A 20193-nucleotide genomic window follows, 5' to 3' on the forward strand; every position below is an offset into this window, starting at 1 on the left:
CACTAATTATACTTTCTTTCATATAATTATTCAAGCAATATTTGTTGGTTGATTGATTGGCTGATATTTATTAGTTAATCTATTGGAGAAAACCCACCCTCTATCTCCAGGCCAACTAAAGAGGGAGAATGGGCATTTCTGCCTAAGCCAAATGAATCTGTGTGGGCATTAATTAAACCTTCAATCAATCTATAGACACCAAGGATCCCCAAAGACCAGGCAAGGAGGGACATAGTGCCTACTTTCTTTTTCACCAATGTTTGCCCTGCCCAGTCTCCAGTTTCTCAACCCCATACTACTTATACATAGTAGAGAAGTATGAGTTTTGCTTCAAATTCAGGGACAAGTATATTTAGTACACTTGAACTGTTTATAATATTTGTGGTCAGCACATAAGGTTTATGGACCCAAAGACTGCTTGAGAAACACACGGTTGCTTAGGGCAGCTTTTTGCCCATGGCTCGCCTTAGGGCATCCTTGACTTCCTTATTTCTCAGGCTGTACACAACAGGGTTCAGCAATGGTGTGATCAGGGTGTAAGTAATGGAGAGTAATCTGTCTTGTTCTATTGAATTCTCTGACTTGGGCTTGAGATAGGCAATGGAGGCACAGCCATAGTGGACAATGACCACTGTGAGGTGGGAGGCACAAGTGGCAAAAGTCTTTTTTCGCCCTTCAGCTGAGGCAATCTTGAGGATGGCAGAGATAATGAGGATGTAGGAGATAAAGACTAAGCCCATGGGTACCAGGATCACCCCTGAGCTGACAACAAAGTTGATGATCTCATTGACTGTGGTATCTATACAGGCAAGTTTCATCATGGGGCGGATGTCACAGTAGAAATGGGCCACTTCAGCTTCACAGAAAGGCAAGCTGAATATGGATGTCAACTGTACAGATGCCATGGTTAGACCAATGGCACATGCCCCACCCACTAAGTAGGCGCATACCTTTTTATTCATGACAATCATATATCTCAGGGGGTTGCAAATGGCCACGTAGCGATCATACCCCATCGCTGTGAGCAGGAAGCAGTTGTTGATGGCCAAAGTGACAAAAAAGAACATTTGAGTGGCACAACCTTCCAGTGAGATTGACTGGCTCCATCCAATGAGGCTGGACAGCATCCGTGGGATGATGACCAGTGTGTACAAAGTCTCAGAAGTGGACAAAATGCTCAGGAAGAAGTACATGGGAGTGTGGAGATGGTGGTCAATGCAGATGATAGTCACAATGATGACATTGCTGGCCAGGGTTATAATGTATAAAGTGAGGAACACTGAAAAGAGTGTGATCTGGTGCTCATGGAAGCTGGAGAATCCCTGGAAGGTAAACATGGTCACCTGTGTGTAGTTCTTTCTCTGCATGGTGAAATCCTAGGGCCTGAAAGCAATGAAGGGAGTCAACATGGGGAAGTTTTCATTCTCAAGAGGACTTTAGTTTGTAGGAAAAGAAATGAGGACAGTGTCAACCAAAATGTGCTCAGTAATCTCCTTATGGCCAGGATGTTTCTTGGAAGACATATGAAAACATTCACCTAATCCCTGCCTTTAAGAATGAGCCTCCTTTGAGGCCTAGCAAACTCCTTTTAAAAGTTAATGTGGATAACAACAACAACAAGGATAACAATTTCCAGATTAGACTGTAAGAACCTTGAGGGCACAGACTATCTTTTGCCTCTTTTTGTTTCCCCAGTGCTTAGCACAGTGCCTGACACATAGTAAGAACTTGCTAAATGTTTATTGGTTGATTGATAATGAATAATAATAGCATTAGTATAATGCTTTAAGGTTTGCAAAGCATTTTATACAAATTCTCTCATTTGAACCTCACAACTGAGTCACAGAGAGGCCAAGTGGTCACACTACTAGTTAGGTATCTGAGGCAAGACTTTAACCCAGGTCCTTCTGATTCCACGTCTAGCCCTCTCTCCACTGTATTACCTGGCTGCTTGGATGAGGTATCACCGAATTGTGGCATATTCTCTGAGAATTTCTGGGAATGCCCTTCTTCCTCCCATTAAGTCATCAGAAGGTCTTTCAGGTGATGTATTCATATCTTTCTCCTTGTTTCTACTAGTTTGTATTTGTATTGTGGATAATCCAGAAGAGAGGTGATCAGATTAAATGCTTCTCAAGTCAATAACTTAATCTCTCACTTAAGAAAAACTTACTTAATTTGTAAAGTTTAAACCGATGAACATAATTATTATTTTAAAAAACTGTGACATTTTACCCACTATATCGTTCTTCTTATTCCATCGTGTTTGTGGGAGTGACCCAGTACCATTGACAACTGAAGTCTTAAACTCGATGTCCCACAAAGATGGGCCATTTCAGAGGCTCAGCAAGCGTCATTCCCACCCCCTCCCCACCAAACAGTTCCTTTTAAGGTATCCATCAGTGAACAAACATTTATCAATTATTTGTTTTCTTTGTTGTATGCTAAGCATTGTACTAGGTCCTGAGGATACGAAGAAAAAAAATGAAATGATCCCCACCCTCAAGGAACTTCATTGGGAGAAGATATGTACATTTAAAAGCACAGATAAAAATTATACTTACTCCTGGAGGGGTACTATCAGCTTAGTCATTAGCATGCTGGTTGTTTAGGAGTTGAGTTATAGGAGTCTATAGAGAGAGGAAATAATGAATGTGTTGGAGTAGCCTTCCAGAGCTTGTTGTACAAATGGACACTGCCCCCTCAACTGAAGCCTTGCACCATTATTCCAACACACCTTGATTATTTCTCCCCTGTGTAGGCTCCTATAAGACCTGGACTCAGGGCCAGCCACAGGCTTGACATTAATTCTATTCTGTATTGTGTTAGGTCTCTTTGTCACATGCATACATCTTGTCATTGCAAGCAGATTCTAAGAGCCTTCAGGGTCAAGATTGTATCTTAGACTTTACATATATTTTCTATAGTGGCTGGAACAGTTCTGGGCACATAGTATTTTGATTGATGAACAAATCATGCATATAATAAACAGATGCTGCTGCAAATCTTTCCCAGCTGGATCCATAAACAACAAACATGCTGAAGACAGAATAGCATATTCAAGGTGGGATTTATTTTTTTTTAGTTTTTTTATTTTAAAAAAATATTATGGGGATTTTTGCACATTTGTTTTATATTGTGGTGGCTATTTGCTGTTCTTTGAGGGGAGAGGGAAGAGCTAGAGCTCTGCCTCATGAAGCTTTTGCAAATAATGAAGTGGCTTCACATAACAGGCAGCTTGGAAGGCCACTCTGGGCTTTCTCTATGTGGTCCATATTCATAGCTCTCAGACTTGAGGGATTTTTCCTGTGCATTATCTTTTGACATGCTGAGGCCAAACTTTTTTTTTAAATTTTCCAAGTTTTTGTATTACTTGAAATGAATATGCCTTTTCTCTTTTCTGTAGGCACAAAAATAATGGGAATATCCTAGGTACTTTGGCTAACAATAATAGCTGTTAACTGTATACAATGACATATATGGTTATGCTTCTAACAATACGAGCCTGGGCTGAGCATTGGGGAGTTAAGCAACTGACACAGTTGACCCACATAAGTTTTTGTATAAACCTGTTCTATTTAAATGGTTATTGGCATTCTCTGAAATTGTGTTTGGCCTATCTACTGTTGCTAGAGGCTATCATCACTAGCCTGCTGAGAGAACATCCTGCACTCATAGATAGCCTGGTCCATAGTAGACGCTTAATAAATACTTATAGATTGGTTGGTTAGCTCACACCGTAATATACCTCCTTCTTGAGGTAAAATCTAAGTAAAGGGGTAAAATCATAGGATCATAGATTCACAGTGGGAAGAAATTTTAGAGATCACTTAGTCCCACCATCTCATTTTAAAAATGAGGAAACTGAGACTTGGGTTGTGATTTGTCCAAGGTCACATAGCTAATACCATAGGTGAGATTGGTTTTCAAGTGTTTTTTAGCTACGTCCAACACTTTTTTCACTACGAGTAAGGATTAAGTATGAATGCTGATTCCACTATCTATTGATAGCCACCAAAAGGGGTACTTTACATGGTGGGCAGAAAAATACTAATGATGATAAACATGTTGATAACTGCTGACATTTAGATATTACTTTTAAATTTTATGAAGATCTTTTCTTATATTATCATATTTGAGACCTACTACAATTCTATGAGGTTAGGATTATAGGCATTTTTATCCCTGTGTTAAAGCTGAGGAAATTAAAACTCAGAATAAATGGGAAGGAAAGAGCTTCATCTGCATCTAGGTAGATTTAAGCCAAATATCAGGCCATAGTAAGTCTTCTAGCTCTGGCATAGAGGAATGCTTCTTCGTGGAATTTGTGACTCTTTCCTGGGAGTCTTTAGTACAAAGGAATCTATTGTTAGTCTGACTAATTTGGGGAAATGAGGACCCTATAAACCGCAGAATGAATTATTAGAAGTATGGCACTTATGTGGCAATGTCCCGATTAAAGGTCAGGGTTCTGTAAATAGGGCAAGATTAGGAATAACCTTAACTCATGACCAGAGACTTGAGACTATTTACATGTGATAGTCATGCTAGGGGATGGGAACTATGGTTAAGAGATTTTGTAATGTATAAATGATCCCAGGTAACAGAACCGTGACAAGCAATTTTGTCATCTAGGTCAAGCTTCAGAATAAGACACTTTTGTAGGATCAAAGATTTAGAGCTGGAAGGGACTTTAGAGGTCATCTAGTCCAACCTCTCATTTTACAGATGAGGAAACTAAGTCACAGAAAGTGAAATGATTCACCTATTGTTACATAGTTAGTGGCAAAGCCACTATGTTTAAAAGTCCAGATTCTGACTCCAATGCATCATGCCTGGCAAATAGTAGGTGCTTAATAAATGTTTCTTGTTTAACTGACTGACTGCACTGCAACATAATGGCTCTCTAGACCAAGGCAGGAGAAATAGTTCATGATGATCTTTTTTAAAAAGTTTATTTAATTTTTAATTTAAGGAATAAAACAAGCATTTCCAAAACATAACATGATAAAAAAGATGATTGCGTGTGAAACTGCAAATCCATTATGAACAACTTGCTAATTTTTAAAATATATAATAAAGTTATCATGTAAATTTTTTCTTTTTTTTCTTCCCTTTTCCCCCTTGCCCCCACCCCACCCTGGAGATGGCTACTATTAGGTGAAGACTATAGGTACCCTGAGCTTATTGTTGGAAATATTAATGACAGAGTTAGGAGCAGAGTAGGTCCAGACCAGGTAAGAATCGGGCTGCAGAATCTAGTGAAATGAAGTCAACAATCTACTATTTTTCTGTTTTTACTAATTATTTTCACAAACTAGCTCTTAACTGAAAGGTACTGTGTTGTAGTATAATGGTATCAAACTCAAATAGAAACAGATCCCTGTTTGCCACATATTCCCTTAGAAGATCACAAATGAACATTATCTATGTTCTATTGTATTTTTATTTATTTTGTTAAACATTTCCCAATTGAATTTTAATGTGGTTTGGACCCTACTCAGGAGTTTTGTGGCCAAGTTTAATACTTCTGTTGTAATGGTTGACTCCTGGTATCAGGAAGACCTTAGGTTAAAGTATTACTTCTGGATGTGTTACCATGGGAAAGTCAATTAACCTCTCATTTCTCCCAAACAACTCCCTGAGACTGTAAGTTGCAGATGAGTTGATATTTTACATCAGTGGAGAGAAGCTCTGGGAAAGGGGTTTCCTGATGCTGATGAAATCATAGGACCAGATTGGGAAAAACAATGCCTCCCTCCTCTCCCAACTGAAATGCTAAATTTGGTTGTTTTTACTTGTTCAAAAAGAAGTGTAGTAATGTCCCTTTACATTTTGGAGTCATAGGGCAAAGCCTGAATATGTGACCTTGAGACAATTCTTCCAATAAAAGTAATAGTTTGGTTTGGGGTTTAGCCCAAAGACATAAATAGAAAACAGAATTAAGAGAAGATACAATCATCTGGGAAAGTGACTCAATTTCTCAGGTCCTCAGTTTCCTTATTTCTAAAATGAGGCATTTTTGCTAGATGCTAACAATCTATGGGTATATAGCCTACTTTGAAAATCTTTTCTTTAAGGCTTTAAAAGGATTGTTTCACAATAAAGGTGAGGCAGGAAGTTGTATCATGCCACATGAGGGTTTAATTATGTGATTCAATTGGCTGAAATGTTTAAGTTTTTACAACAAGGACTCTTGACTCCCTTTTCTAAGGAGGAATAAGACACAGTCTTGTCTGGCAGAAAAAAAAAACCCACGTATGTTCTATGCAAGAACAGGTCGAAGTGGGAGTGAAGCCTATGGGATCCAGATTTTAAGTGAAGTGAGAAGTCTTATACAGAACTAGACCACTCAAGAATGGGCAGTAACCCTCAACAACATCTCAAAGGAGAGGGGAGGCAGAAAAAGGATTTTTAATAATAATCCCAGGCAGCTAGGTGGCACAGTGGATAGAGCATTGGGCCTGGAGTTAGGAAGATCATTTTTATGAGTTCAAATCTGGCCACAAACCCTAATTAGCTGTGTGACCCTGGGTGAGTCACTTAACCTTGTTTGCCTCAGTCTTCTTATCTGTAAAATGAGCTGGAGAAGGAAATGGCAAACCACTCCAGTATTTCTGCCAAGAAAATCCAAATGGGGTCACAAAAAGTTGGACATGATTGAAAATGACCGAACAACAACAATAAAAAATAATCATAATGATAGCAATAGCAGTGTTTCTATCTAGCATGTTATAGTTTTCTTTACAAATATTATTTCATTTGAGCCTATCTATTTTTTTCTCTCTTTTTTTCTTTTTTTTTTGGAGGGGAAAGGCAGAGCAATTGGGGTTAAGTGACTTGCCCAAGGTCACACAGCTAGTAAATGTGTCAAGTATCTGACACCAGATTTGAACTCAGATCCTCCTGACTCCAGGGCCGGTGTTCTCCTCACTGCACCATCTAGCTGCCCCTGATCCTATTAAAATAAAAATAATAGCTAGTATTTATGTAGTGCTTTAAGATTTGCAAAGAAGTTTACAAATATTACCTAATTTGATCTCTACAACATCCCCAAGAGGTAGGTGCTATTATTATCCTCATCTTACAGATGAGGAAATACAGGCTGAGAAAGGTGATATTGCCCAGGGTCACACAGCTAGCAGGATTTGAACTCAGTTCTTCTTGAGTCCAAGTCCGGCATTCTATCTACTGTTTCTAAGAAGTGGAGGAAGAAGGAAGTGAGGAGAATTTCAGCTATTTGGGGACAAAGATGAGAAAAGCAGAGTAAAAGATGAAGGTGGTTGTAAGGATGGTTGAAAATGCAGATCTGGAATTCAGAAGAGAAGTCAGGACTAGAGATAGAGATTTGGGAAGGCTCTGCACAGGGGCCATAGTCCAAATAATGAGATTAAATATGCTTTCCCACTTTGGATTTTAGTTTTTTCATCCGTACAATGAAGGGGTTATACTAGCTGATCTCAGAATCTATGGGATGTTGATAAATGCTCATGGTGGGCATTGCAACAGACTGTGCATGAGGATATAAAAGATATCTGAGTGCCTATAATGTCAAATGCTTCAGTGGGTACAAAGCAGTCTAAGATAACTCCTGTCATCTAGGATGTTATGGTCTTGTTAGAATCAAGACACACAAGGTTAAGTAGGAGATTTTACAAAGGTCAAGAAAAGACAAGAAATGTCATAAGATAGTATGTGATTAATTGACATAAAATAGTATGGGATGGATTAATTAGCTGATAAATGAATGATGAAGATCTGAATCTCAGGAGGATAGAGGAAGGAAAGATAAGATCTGGTAATGGGAGTAGGAAGGCTTCATGGGGCAAGTGGCATTTGAACTGGGTGGTGAAGGATGAGCAGGATTTAAAGAAATATGGGACAGAAGAGGCAATTTCTGGAATTCTATTTAATCAGTCAATGAATAGCCATTTATTTAGTGCCTATTACAAACCAGGGAATCTATTTGATTTTTGAAGCCCTGACCTGACCCTTTCCTACCTTTCCAATCTCCTTACACATTATTCCCTTCCATTGAATCTGTGACCCAGTGACACTGTTCTTCACATAAGACACTCCGTCTCCTAACTCCAGGCATTTTCACTGACTGTCCCCCATGCTTGGAATCCACTCCCTCCTTACCCCTTCTTGGCTTCCCTAGCTTCTTTTAAATCTCAGCTCTGATTCTACCTTCTGCAAGAAGCCTTTCCTGCTCTCCATTAATGCTAGTGCCTCCTCTCTGAGATTACTCTCTCTTAGTGTGTGTGTGTGTGTGTGTATACACACACACACACACACACATATACATACACACATATATACACGCACACATATACACACATATTTATACATATATGTATAGTACACGCACACACACTCACACACATGTATAGTATGTGAGGGGAGAGTAGAAGCCACTGGGAGGAAAGGCCTGATGAATGAAGTGGTATTTGAACTGAGCTTTGATTGAAACTCAAGATGCTAAGAAATTGAGGTAAGGAAGAAGTGCATTCCAGGTGCGGGAAATAGCTTGTTCAAATGCACAGAGCCTGGAGATGAGAGGCTGCATGTGAGGAACAGCAATTAGGAGTGTTTGGCTAGGATGCAGAGAGCATGATAAGGATGAATAGAATTCTGGAAAGGTGGGCTGGTACTAGATTGTGAGGGTCTTTAAATGCCAAGTAGATATGCTTGAATTTTGTCATAGAGACAAGAGGGTCCCTGGAACTTCTTGAGCGGGCAAATGGCATGGTCAGACCTGCAATTTAGGAATGTCACCTTGGGAATTATGTAGAAGATGAATTGGAGAGGAGTGACTTCAAGTGAGGAGTCCAACTAGCAGGCTACTATAATAGTACAAGCTAGAGGTGATGGCAGCCTAAATTGGAGTAATAACCATGTGAGTGGGTGTTAGGGATGATATCAGAGATGTCATACAGAAGGAATGCTTGAGACTGGGCAACTGATTTGGCATGGCAGGAGTAGGGAGTTGAGGCAGAATGAGGAGTCAAGAATGACTCTGAAATCAGGGAGGATTCAAACTCTAATTAAATGCTTAGAGTTTTCTTCCTACGTTCAGCTATGACAGGACCCTATTCTTGAGGAGCTTACCATTGAATTGTTGGAATGGGACTGGGTGAGGAAGACAAGTCCACAGAAATATTTATGAAGGAGAGATCCAAGCAGAGTGTTATGGTTCTATGGAGGAAAGAGATATTTTTTACTCTTTTGTGGGAAAGGGTGAGGATCAAGGAAGATTTTAGCACCTAGCTTAGGTGTCACCTCCTTTCAACTAAGTGGGGAACTTAGAGTTGTCCTCAGACTCTAATGCCTATCATATATGGCTGAACCCTTAAGCCTGGTGGACCTAATCCCTGCATAAGAAGGTAGGAATAGGGAAGGCTGGATGGTGCTCTGATGGTTGGTGATAAAAGCCAGAAAAAATACCCTACAAAACAAATCACATTTTATCACCTTCCTCTAAACATGGAGCTCACCTAAAGTTGGTTCTATAGACTCTTTCCTTCTCCAAGGCAGTTAAATATGTAGGATTGTATCTCATAGTCTTTGTGTTATTTTTCTTCCTTCAAGACTTCCCTTGATCACTTTGATCTTGATTTCACCTGGGTAAAAATGTCTTTATATAACTGTGTGGGAAGAGTGAAAACTCACTAAGATCTACCAGATCAATGTGTCTGGTTTGGGGAGTGGGTGTTATAGGGTAAAAAGATAGGGTAGATAGCAAAAAGACATGAAGGAAAACAAAACATAATCAAAAATCAAAAGTAGAAGCTACTTCTTCAGATTTTGATATGCCTCTGTGCACACAAACATCTGTGTCTATATGTGCACACATATATGTATATATACAGTATATATGTATATGTAGAGTAATGTATTTGCCATAAATTTAATCTAAAATAGATTCTATTCCTTTCTGATTTACTATTGCCTGATGTGGTGAGTACACACCCCCTAATTACCCAAATGAATGATATTATATTTGCCTTTTCAATTTTTGTCCAAACTCCTATATTAGGACTTAACCTACCAAGTTTTCAGCCTCCTGATTGTCATTTGTAGTCCTGTGGGATCCATTCTGTAAGCTGCATCATCTATCATCCTCGTGTGATCCATTTAACATCTCTTTGGATATAAACTGTCTTCGCAACATCTTATTATAAGACCATAGAGTCCTAGAGTTGAATGGGAGTAAACTGGTCCAAATTTGTCATTTTGCAAGTGAAGAAACTGAGTCTTAGAGTGGTTTTGTGACTTATTCAAATCAAACAGACAAATGTGTAGCAGAAGGCTAGAACTGAGGCCTTGGATTCCCAAATGAATGAAAAGGCATTTATTAAGGATTTACCATGTGCCAAGTACTCTATGCTCTTAGGATATAAATAGAAAAAGTGAGACAGTTTTTGCTCTCAAGAAGCATACATTTCAATTGAGTACACAATACATAAAAGAAAATTCAGCTGCACGGCAAATGGAAAGTCCAGCGAGTCCCAAGAATACAGTGGTACTCTTGTAAGCAGGTAAGTGGGGCAGTGGATAGAGCATAGGATGTGGCCTGGGTTCAAATTGAGCCTCAGGCAATTATTAGGCATATGACTCTGGGCAAGTCATTTAACCTCCGTTTTCCTCAGTTTCCTCATCTGTAAAATAATAGCACCTACCTCCTTGGGCTTGAGGATCAAATGAGATAATAATTGTAAAGCTCTTAGCACAATGCCTAATGTATAGGAGACACTATATAAATATTAACTGTTATTACTATAGTGATGGGATGGATGCCAGGGTCCAAGACTGTCTCTATTATGTTATTTTGTCTTATTTGACATTATGTATTTATCAGTCTACATGTTGTACTTTTCACTCATATGCTTTAAAGGAAAACATCTGCTTTTCCTCATGGACCAACATTTTCCTTTTACAGGGTGGCCTGGGCAACTAGAACTCTATTCTGATCTTCTCAGACACCACACTCTTGGCCAGCATAATATGGACATGACTGAAACTGGTTCAGGCCATTTTACTCCCTGTCTAAGCTATGCTCCTGCCACATTTGGAGACTGAGATAAACCCTTGCCAAGACATCCTCCACCTCAGGGCTGCCTATGGAAGCCATGTCGTGTGGCTCATGTTCCTTGTGCTGCTTGCCATTCCCCTCCTTCAGTCAAGGTTCTTTTCTAAGCTGGTAGACTGAAGCAGCTGCAGAACTGCCTATGAGCCTTTGGACGGTGTTTGGAAACAAACAAACACCGCAATTGTCTCTGAAATAGCACAGGGGAGGTGCTGGCATCTATCTCTTCTGCTTTTCTAGTCAAAGCCTGGACAATGTGTAAGAGGTAGCTTTGGCTAGCTGTAAGAGGTAACTTTGGGGTAGATGTATTCTCCTTCTGGTTTGGCTGGATTAGCGACATTGTGGATCCCTCTGCTTCATATTCCTTCAACAAAGAAGAATGGAGGTATAGCAAGGCCAATGGCTGGGCAGAACCAGAGAAGGGCTCACTAGGCCAACTTGAAGGATTATGGAGGGTTAACATTGCCAACAAATTTTTAAGAAATTGGTGTGGTGAGTAGAGTGCTAGACTTAAAGTCAGGAAGCTCTTAGTTCAAATCCTACTTCATATACTTACTAGCTGTGTGATCCTGGGTAAGTCACTTAACCTCTGACTGCCTTAGTTTCTTCATCTGAATGAAGAAAAAAAGCATCCTGTGGCTGTTGTGAAAATAAAATTATTTGATCTATCCAAAGCACTTTGCAAACCTTGAAGTGCTATATAAATTACTAAATGATTTGCCCTCAAGTTATGGGTATGTGCACATATTTTTTAGAAATTAAGAAATGACAGATATCTAATAAAACTACCCAAAATGAGAGTGGAATGGTACAACTGATAATATTTCCGAGCTTTTAAATGAGTTCAAAATGTAAAGTTGTGGCATGTAGGATGAGAGTAGTAATGTGGAAGGCAAGCAAACTTTGGCTGCAGCAGGATGATAGAAGCCCAACAGGGATCATAAGCAGTTGAAATAATACCTTACTCTTCAGTATCTGAGGGGAAGGAAGGGATATATTTTTAATTTGATCCACATATGGAAGGTACACACATAACATTAAAAGGCCAAAAAGGACCCCAGACCATTGAGGGGATCCCCTTTGTAAAATCTGTGAGAAGACATGGAAAAGAAGGGCAGAGGAAGAGCCAACATGGGTGTATTTGGATTGTAGAAGGAGTGATCACATCAATGAGTTCGTGCATCTATTGAAGTACTAAAGCAAGGAAGGATCAGCAGATGTTTCAGGACAAAGGGTTTTAACCTATGATCCAAGAATTCCCAAGGGGTCTGGGGATAGATTTCTGGGAGTCTTGAACTTGGATGGGAAAAATTACACCTTGGTTTTTACCACCTTCTAACTGAAACCTAGCCTCCCCTTCAATTCTTTAAAAATATTATTGTGAAAAGGGATTCTTAGGCTCCACCAGCCTGCTAAAGGGATGTATGATACAAAGCAGGTTAAAGAATACTTTCTGTAAGGGAATGATCGTTTATGTGAAGAATGAGTTATTGACCTTTCAATAGAGAAATCCACAGATCGGGGAGTCAAAGGAAAAATGGCTAATAGAAAGGCACAGACAAGGAAAGTCCATGTGGAAGGCTGGTATTGAGGTGATGAAAAGGAGAGAATACCAACCCAGACAATGGACATCCCTCACCTGGCAATTTGTTTGCTTTTCTCTTATGCATTTTAATGTATTTTGTATTATTGTTTTCTGCTTATATGCAGTATTCCCTAACTATACTTTAGGTTTTATGAGGGAAGTATCATGTCTTCTCTAAACTTGGTATCCTCCCTGCACCTTACATAGTATTCTGCACCATAAGGTGCTTAAAGAAGGCTAATTAAATTGGGTTTCAGAACAATTAGGGAACCAGTCAGGTAAATGAATAGGGATGAAGATGAACCATTTAGGGGATGAGAAATTGTAAGAAAAGATGTCATGCAAAGTTTCTCAAATGGGCAGTGGGGAGAAAGACATTGTTCTGTAAATATTTATATGAAAATAGCTTATAATAAACCTGTGACATATTTATGTGAGGTCTGTAAAAAACAAAACCATGTCATTATGCCAAAGATAGGTAAAATGCCCTCTTGGGGAGTCTGTGATCACCTAAAACTGTTGAAGGGGCAAAGAGAGGAAGTACTAACAGTGCTGGACTTGGAATCAGGAAGACTCATGTTCAAATCTGGGCTCTGACACTTAGTGGCTATGTTTTTGTCCACAAGTGAGTTATAGCCTCTCTGTTTTCTCATCTTTAAAATGAGGGGGTTGGACTAGAAGACCCCTAAGATCCTTTACAGCTCTAGGACTATGATTTTGTGAATTCTGGCCATTGAAAAGAAAAAAATCTATAAACAGAGTGGCTTTTGAAAGTTCTCATTTTGCAAAAGGTACTTGTGCTGCTTTCATGCTCTGGATCTCCAGCTCCTGACCCGGGCTGGAGCGACAGCTAGCAGGGATGGGTCAATTAATAGCAATGCCAGTCATGATTGAACATGACCAATGTATAAAGGTGTTTGCAGCTGTTCTATGGAGCCCATTCTATTGAGAGGACATGGTTCTGATAACTACTGCTATAAACAGCAAACTTGGTACCCTTCCAGTCTTGCTATGAATTATTAAGTTTTGAATATCACTTACATCTCACTGGGAAGAACTGGATCCAACACTGTGATAGATTCACACCAAGCTCCTCTGAGCACAGAAGAGCCATCTATTGAAGATCATTTTAGTCCCTAGGAACAGGAGGTGTGGCAATGATGGTTCTGAGAGGTGGAGCCATCTTGTCTAGCCCTGGTCTCTTGGGTTCTTTCCTTGAAGACTTACTGGGGCTCAGAGGAGTTAGAATACAAATAGCAAGTTGCTTGGGGACATTGTTATCAGTGGGGTTCATTTCTGGGGAATTCAAGGTGGGTAACTAAAACAAAATAGAGCTCTGTGGCAGAAAGCTATGTTTCTTTTAGAAACAAATGTGATTAAGTTTGTATTCATTTGGTACTTCATACAGCATTTTTTTGAGGTTGACATACAGGGTGACATGTAGGGTTCACAACTATGAAAACAGTAACTTGAAAAAATTGGGGGCCAGCATAAAACTTAAGTGAAAATTGCCTGTCAGTTAAAGGTTAAAGATGTTTTAAATTTGGAGCCATCTTTTTTCTTCCTATACTGCAACCTGAATACCAGTCAGATGTTCATTTACGCCCACTATGACTATGTATACATGAGAAGCAGCAATGGGTAATGGACAGAATATTTGGAAAGACTTTGGTTCAAATACTACCTTTGACACATACTAGCTGTGTGACCTTGGACAAGTCACTTAACTTTTTAGTGTCCTAGGTAACTCTCTAAGGTGATAACTCACAGAGAAGGTGATGATTTGCATTGGTAGAAGATGTTTCCCACTGGAAGCTTCCTAAAGCAATGAAATTACAAGTCTGTTGAGAAAAAATCACCCTTTCCTAATTAAAAGCTTTGCTACTTTGATTCATGGGTCCGCTTCTGTTTGTAGAGAATACACTGGATGAGGATTTGAACTGTATTTGCATAACTATATCTAAAATGTGCCATCCTGACCCTGCTTGTGAGATGTTTCAGAGTTGTGGGGGTGGGGGTGGTTTTGGGTATTCAACTCACACACGTGAGGTTGTGAATTGGCTAGTTCTTATGGCTCCATCTCTCAACATTTGGTTATTTCTTTCACCTACTTCATGCCACCTCGGTAGTGGTTATTCTTATGTCTCAAGATCTGTTGTTTCCTATTTCTCAGCTGCTGTCTTTTGCTGCTGGATTTTTCTCTGATGAGTTGGCTTCTACTGCTGGGTGTGTTATCAAGATTGTATGAGTCTACCCTGTCAAAATGTGCCTATGGCATAGACCAAAAAAAAAAAACCCAAGAAAAATAAAGTTAAAACAGTGTGCTTCTATCTATATACAGACTCCATCAGTTCTTTCTCTGAAGGTGAATAGCATTTTTCATCATAAGTCCTTTGGAATTACCTTGGATCGTTGTACTAATGAGAATAGCCAAGTCATTCACAGTTGATCATCATACAATATTGCTGCTACCGTGTACAATGTTTTCCTGGTTCTGCTCACTTCAGTGAGCCTCAGTTCATATAAGTCTTCCCAGGTTTTTCTGAAACCAACCTGCTTTTATTTCTTATAGCACAATAGTATTCCATCACAATCATATACCACAACTTGTTCAGCCATTCCCCAATTGATAGGCTTCTCCTCAATTTCCAATTCTTTGCCACTACAAAAAGAGCTGCTATAAATATTTTTGTATATATTGGGTCTTTTCCTTTTCTTTGTTTTTTTTTTTTTGGGATACAAATTTAATAGTTTTATAGCCTTTTATAGCCCTGAACAGTTTTATAGCCCTTTGGGCATAGTTCCAAATTGTCCTCCAAAAGGTTGCATTAGTTAACAGATCTACCATCAGTTCTGTGCCAATTTTTCCACATTCCCTCCAACACATGTCATTTTCCTTTTCTGTCATATTAGCCAATCTCACTAATGTAAAGTGGTACCTCAGAGTTTTTAAAATTTGTTTTTCTCTAATCAATAGATTTAGGGCATTTTTACATGCCAATCTGCAGCCTTGATTTCTTCATCTGAAAACTGACTTCATATCCTTTGACTATTTCTCAATTAGGGAATGGCTCATATTTTTATAAATTTGACTCATTTTCCTGTATATATGAGAAATGAAAGCTTTATCAGAGAAACTTGCTGTAAAAATTTCCCTCAGTTTTCTGCTTTCTTTCTAATCTTAGTTGCATTGGTTTTGTTTGTGCAAAATCTTTTAAATTTAATTTAATGAATTAAAATTATCCATTTTACACACTATTATGCTTTTAATCTCTCATTTGGTCAAAATATTTCCCTTATCTATAAATCTTCCAGGTAAAATTTTCCATACCCCCTAATTTATATTATCCCCTTTATGTCTACATTATGTACCCATTTGACTTTATCTTGGTATAAGGTGTGAGATGTTGGCCTATGCTTAGTTTCTGCCAGACTGTTTTTCAGTTTTCCAGAATTTTTGGTCAAATAGTGAGCTCTTGTCTCAAAAACTTGGATTTTTGGGTTTATCAAAGACTAGATTACTATGATCATTTGCTACCATGTAGTGTGTAGTACCTAATGTATTCCACAGATCCACCACTCTATTTCTTGGTCAGGACCAGATTGTTTTGATGACTATTTCTCTATAATACATTTTGTGATTTGGTACTGCTAAGCCACCTTCCTTCATATGTTTTTACTTTATTCCCTTGATATTCTTCACCTTTTGTTCTTCCAGATGAAATTTGTTATTTTTTCCTAACTTTATAAAATATTTTTTGATATTTTAATTGGTATGGCACTGAGTAAATTAATTTAGGTAGAACTGTAATTTTTATTATATTGGCTCAACTTACCCATGAGCAATTAATATTTCTCTAATTGCTTAGATCTGACTTTATTTTTGTGAAAAACATTTTGTAATTGTTTTTATACAGGCCCTGAGTTTGTCTTGGCAGGTAGACACCCAAGTATTTTATACTGTTTGCAGCTATTTTAAATGGAATTTCTCTTTCTATCTCTTCTTGCTATACTTTGTTGGTAATATATAGAAATGCTGTTAATTTATGTGAGTTTATTTTAGATCTTGAAACTTTGCTAAAGTTGTTAATTATTTTAGCTAGTTTTTTAGTTGATTCTCTAGGAGGTAGGGCAAGCTAGATGTATACCACCATATTATCTGCAAAGAAGGGTAATTTTATTTCTACTTTGCAATGTTTTTTACCCTATTGCTCCAGAAATTGATTTGAAGTCTTATTTTAACGTTGTTTGGAGGGGAATTTGTGAGCATTCAGGTGAATTCCTGCCTCTACTCCTCCTTCTTGGCACTACCCTCACTACATTTTAATCTCAAGAACATTTTTTTTTCCAACCGCATTCACTTCTCTCTTAGTGGGACTTTTCCCAATACCCCCTTAATGCTTAGATTGGGGTGAGCAAATTCTTTTCAGTGTCCATCATGCTCCTGGCAACTAGCCTCAGAGTCATGAAAAGTATCCTATTGTGTGGAAAGGAGGTGTGTGGCAAAACTGTGGTGGGAAAGGCAGAGGTGGTGATCTTTCCCTTGTGTTCCTGTTGTGCCTTCCCTATGCTTATTTGAAGACTAAATATTTCTTTTTGTAACTCTAACTCCTTATTCCTAGTTCTGTCCCTACTACGTTTCTTGCCTTTTAAAGAATGTGATTATCATCGAGGCAAGTTTTTTTTTTTTAATCTGCCGCCTTCTTTTGGGCCCTCCAGCAGATGTCTAGGTAGTTAAATCCACCATTAATGCCTCTACCGCAGGTATTTCTTGAACTCCTTATCTAATTCTTCCTAGATTTCAATTACTCTCTAAGATATTTTCATAGTAGTATTGCTTTTGCTTCTCTATCGAGTCTCACCCCAGTGCTCTCCACTATATTTACTTCATTAAGTTACTGGGATTCCTTGTGTTCTTAAGATAAAATATTACTCTGCTACACTTAAGAAAATTTTTTCTTTTTTCTTTTTTGGAATATGTATCTCCTTCCAAAGTCAGGTTCCAGTTAAGAGGATCATTCTACCAAGTCTTAACAATACATAAGATAAAATTTGTCTCCTTGTGTTAGGATCTCTGTTCGGTTTACCCTGTTTATTGCTCATATTTTCTATAGTTGTGTAATGACATCTGAACTAATGAGTTCTCATTTTGACTCTTGAATATTACCATCTCTGAATTACTTGCCTTCCCCACTATTATTCCTCTTTCCACATTCTGCTTGCTATTCTTTGTTGTACCAGACTTGACAGATATACGTGGACAATTTTCTCTTTCCCCCTCCCTTTTTGCAACATAATGCCTTCTTTAGCAGATTCAAAAGACTCCAGGCTTTTTAAAATTGCCTTTCCTTAGCTGTACCCAATTTCTGACCATGAGTCTATTATCCTTATATTTTAAGCTATTGACTAGAGATCTAAATGTTTCTCATTCTCAGGCACCATCTTCTTAGTCAGCGGTTCACTTCTCAAAATCTGCTTTTCTCTTCTCAATCCCCTCATTTCAATCAGCAGCAATAACAAAAACACTACCTGTGCTCCAAAGATCTTCAGTGTTCCAATCAATCATTCATTAACAAAATCATCAAGTAATTACCATATGCCAGGCACTGCGTTAAGCAAAGAAACAGATTCTCCTCTCGAGATGCTTACAATCTATAGAAAAAAAGACAATGTGTATACATAAAAATATATATAAAATTAATACCAAGCAAATTTTTGGGGAAGGCCACTAGGAACTGTGTATATATATGTGTGTGTGAAGCAGGAAAGGTCTCATGTAGAGGTATTTGACCTGAGCTTTGAAGGGAACTGGGGACTCTGGGGGCAGAAGTGAGGAGGGAGTGCTTTCCAAGTAAGAAGGAATAGTCTTTTCAAAGGCATGAAGATGGTAAGAGGAATGGTTTATGTAGAACATTAACAAGGCCAGTTTGGGTGAACCACAGAGGGCCTAAAGTGAAGTAAAGCATAATAAACCTGCTAAAGTGGGTTTGAGCCGGATTGTGAAGAGCTTTAAATACTTTTTCTTGTTTCTACTTCACAAGTAAAGAACCTAAGCCATGTGTTGCCAATATCTTTTCTACCTATTTGCATTGGACCTTGTGCAACAGTGACAGTGAAGAATGAAGATGTAGAGTGTTTTGCTGAGTTGGACAGAGGATCCCAAGTAAAAATTATATTTTGGTTTTTTTGGGAAAGATATTTGCCAAAAAAATCTTTATGCCTTACTCCTGTTGTATTCTTTTTCAGTTAAAAAGCATTTCTTTTCTCTCCCTACTTCCTCATCCCCCCAAAAGAAACCATTAAAAATATGCATAGTCAAGCCAAACAAAGTCTAAAAATGTATAGTTTGCTTCTTGAGGCCATCATATCTCTATCAGAAAGCAGGTAGCATGCTTTATCTCTGATCATCTGGAATTGTAGTTATTATTGAGTTGACTGGATCTCTTTTGTCTTTCCAAATTGCTTTTCTTTATAATTTTGTGAAGAATCTTGGTACAAACTGTTTTTCTGGTTCTGCTCACTAAATTCTGCATCAGTTCATACAGGTCTTCCCAGTTTCCCCTAAAACTGTCCACTGTGTTATTTTTTATGCATGATAACATTCTGTTACATTCACATACCATAATTTGTTTTGCCATTCATCAATTTATTGGCATGTTTAGTGCCAATTTTTTCTACTGCAAAAGAGCTACTATAAATATCTTTGTATACATGAGTCCTTTTCCTTTTCCTTTGATCTCTTTGGTGTATAGTATAGGCCTCATCAGTGGGTGAAAGAGTATACAGTTCAGTGAATTTTGGGATATATTTCCATATTGCTTCCCAGAGTGGTTAGACCATTTCACATCCCCACTAACAATTCATTGACGTGCCTGATTCGCATATTCTCTCCAATAATTGTCATTTTAATTTTTTTTGTCATCTTTGCCGATCTGATGGTTGTGAAGTAGAAGTTCACAGTCGCTTCAGTTAGTATTTCTCTGATTATTAGTGAAATGGAGAATTTTTTCATATGGCTATTGCTATTGATATTCTTCCTTTGAAAATTGCCTTTTCGTATCCTTTGTCCCTTTATTTATTGTTCTTATAAATTTGAATGAATTTATAATAGATTTTAGAAAGCTTTTCATCAGAGAAACTTGCTGCAAAGATTTTTCTCCTAATTATCTGTTTCTCTTCTAATTTCATTTGCATTGGTTTTGTTTATGCAAAATATCCTAAATCTGATACAATTAAAATTCTCTAATTTATCTTATATGCTCCTCATTATCTCTTGGTCATAAACTCTTTCCCTAGCCAAAGATTTGAAAGGTGATTTCCTTCTGGCTGCGAAGATTTGCATGCCAACCTTTATGTGAGTCATGTATTCGTTTGGAGCTTATTTTGGCATATAACGTGAGATATTGGTTTATACTTAATTTCTACCAGACTACTTTCCAATTTTTCCAGCAGATTTTTAAAAATAGTGATGTCTTGCCTGCGGAATTGGGATGTTGGGTTTATTTTACTATCCTATTGT

General features: G+C 38.2%; 1 protein-coding gene across 1 annotated transcript in view; it reads right to left on the reverse strand.

The window, feature by feature from the left end:
* Positions 1 to 486: 486 nt before the first annotated feature.
* The window catches only part of LOC118848144 (putative olfactory receptor 10J6), a 50582-nt gene continuing 30875 nt past the window's right edge, over positions 487 to 20193 (reverse strand). The window contains 2 exon segments of the mRNA XM_036756908.1: positions 487 to 531; positions 534 to 1376. Of these exon segments, the coding sequence (XP_036612803.1) occupies positions 487 to 531; positions 534 to 1376 (888 nt within the window).

The sequence above is a fragment of the Trichosurus vulpecula genome, chromosome 4 (assembly GCF_011100635.1).
Source record: "Trichosurus vulpecula isolate mTriVul1 chromosome 4, mTriVul1.pri, whole genome shotgun sequence".
Lineage (NCBI taxonomy): Eukaryota > Metazoa > Chordata > Mammalia > Diprotodontia > Phalangeridae > Trichosurus > Trichosurus vulpecula.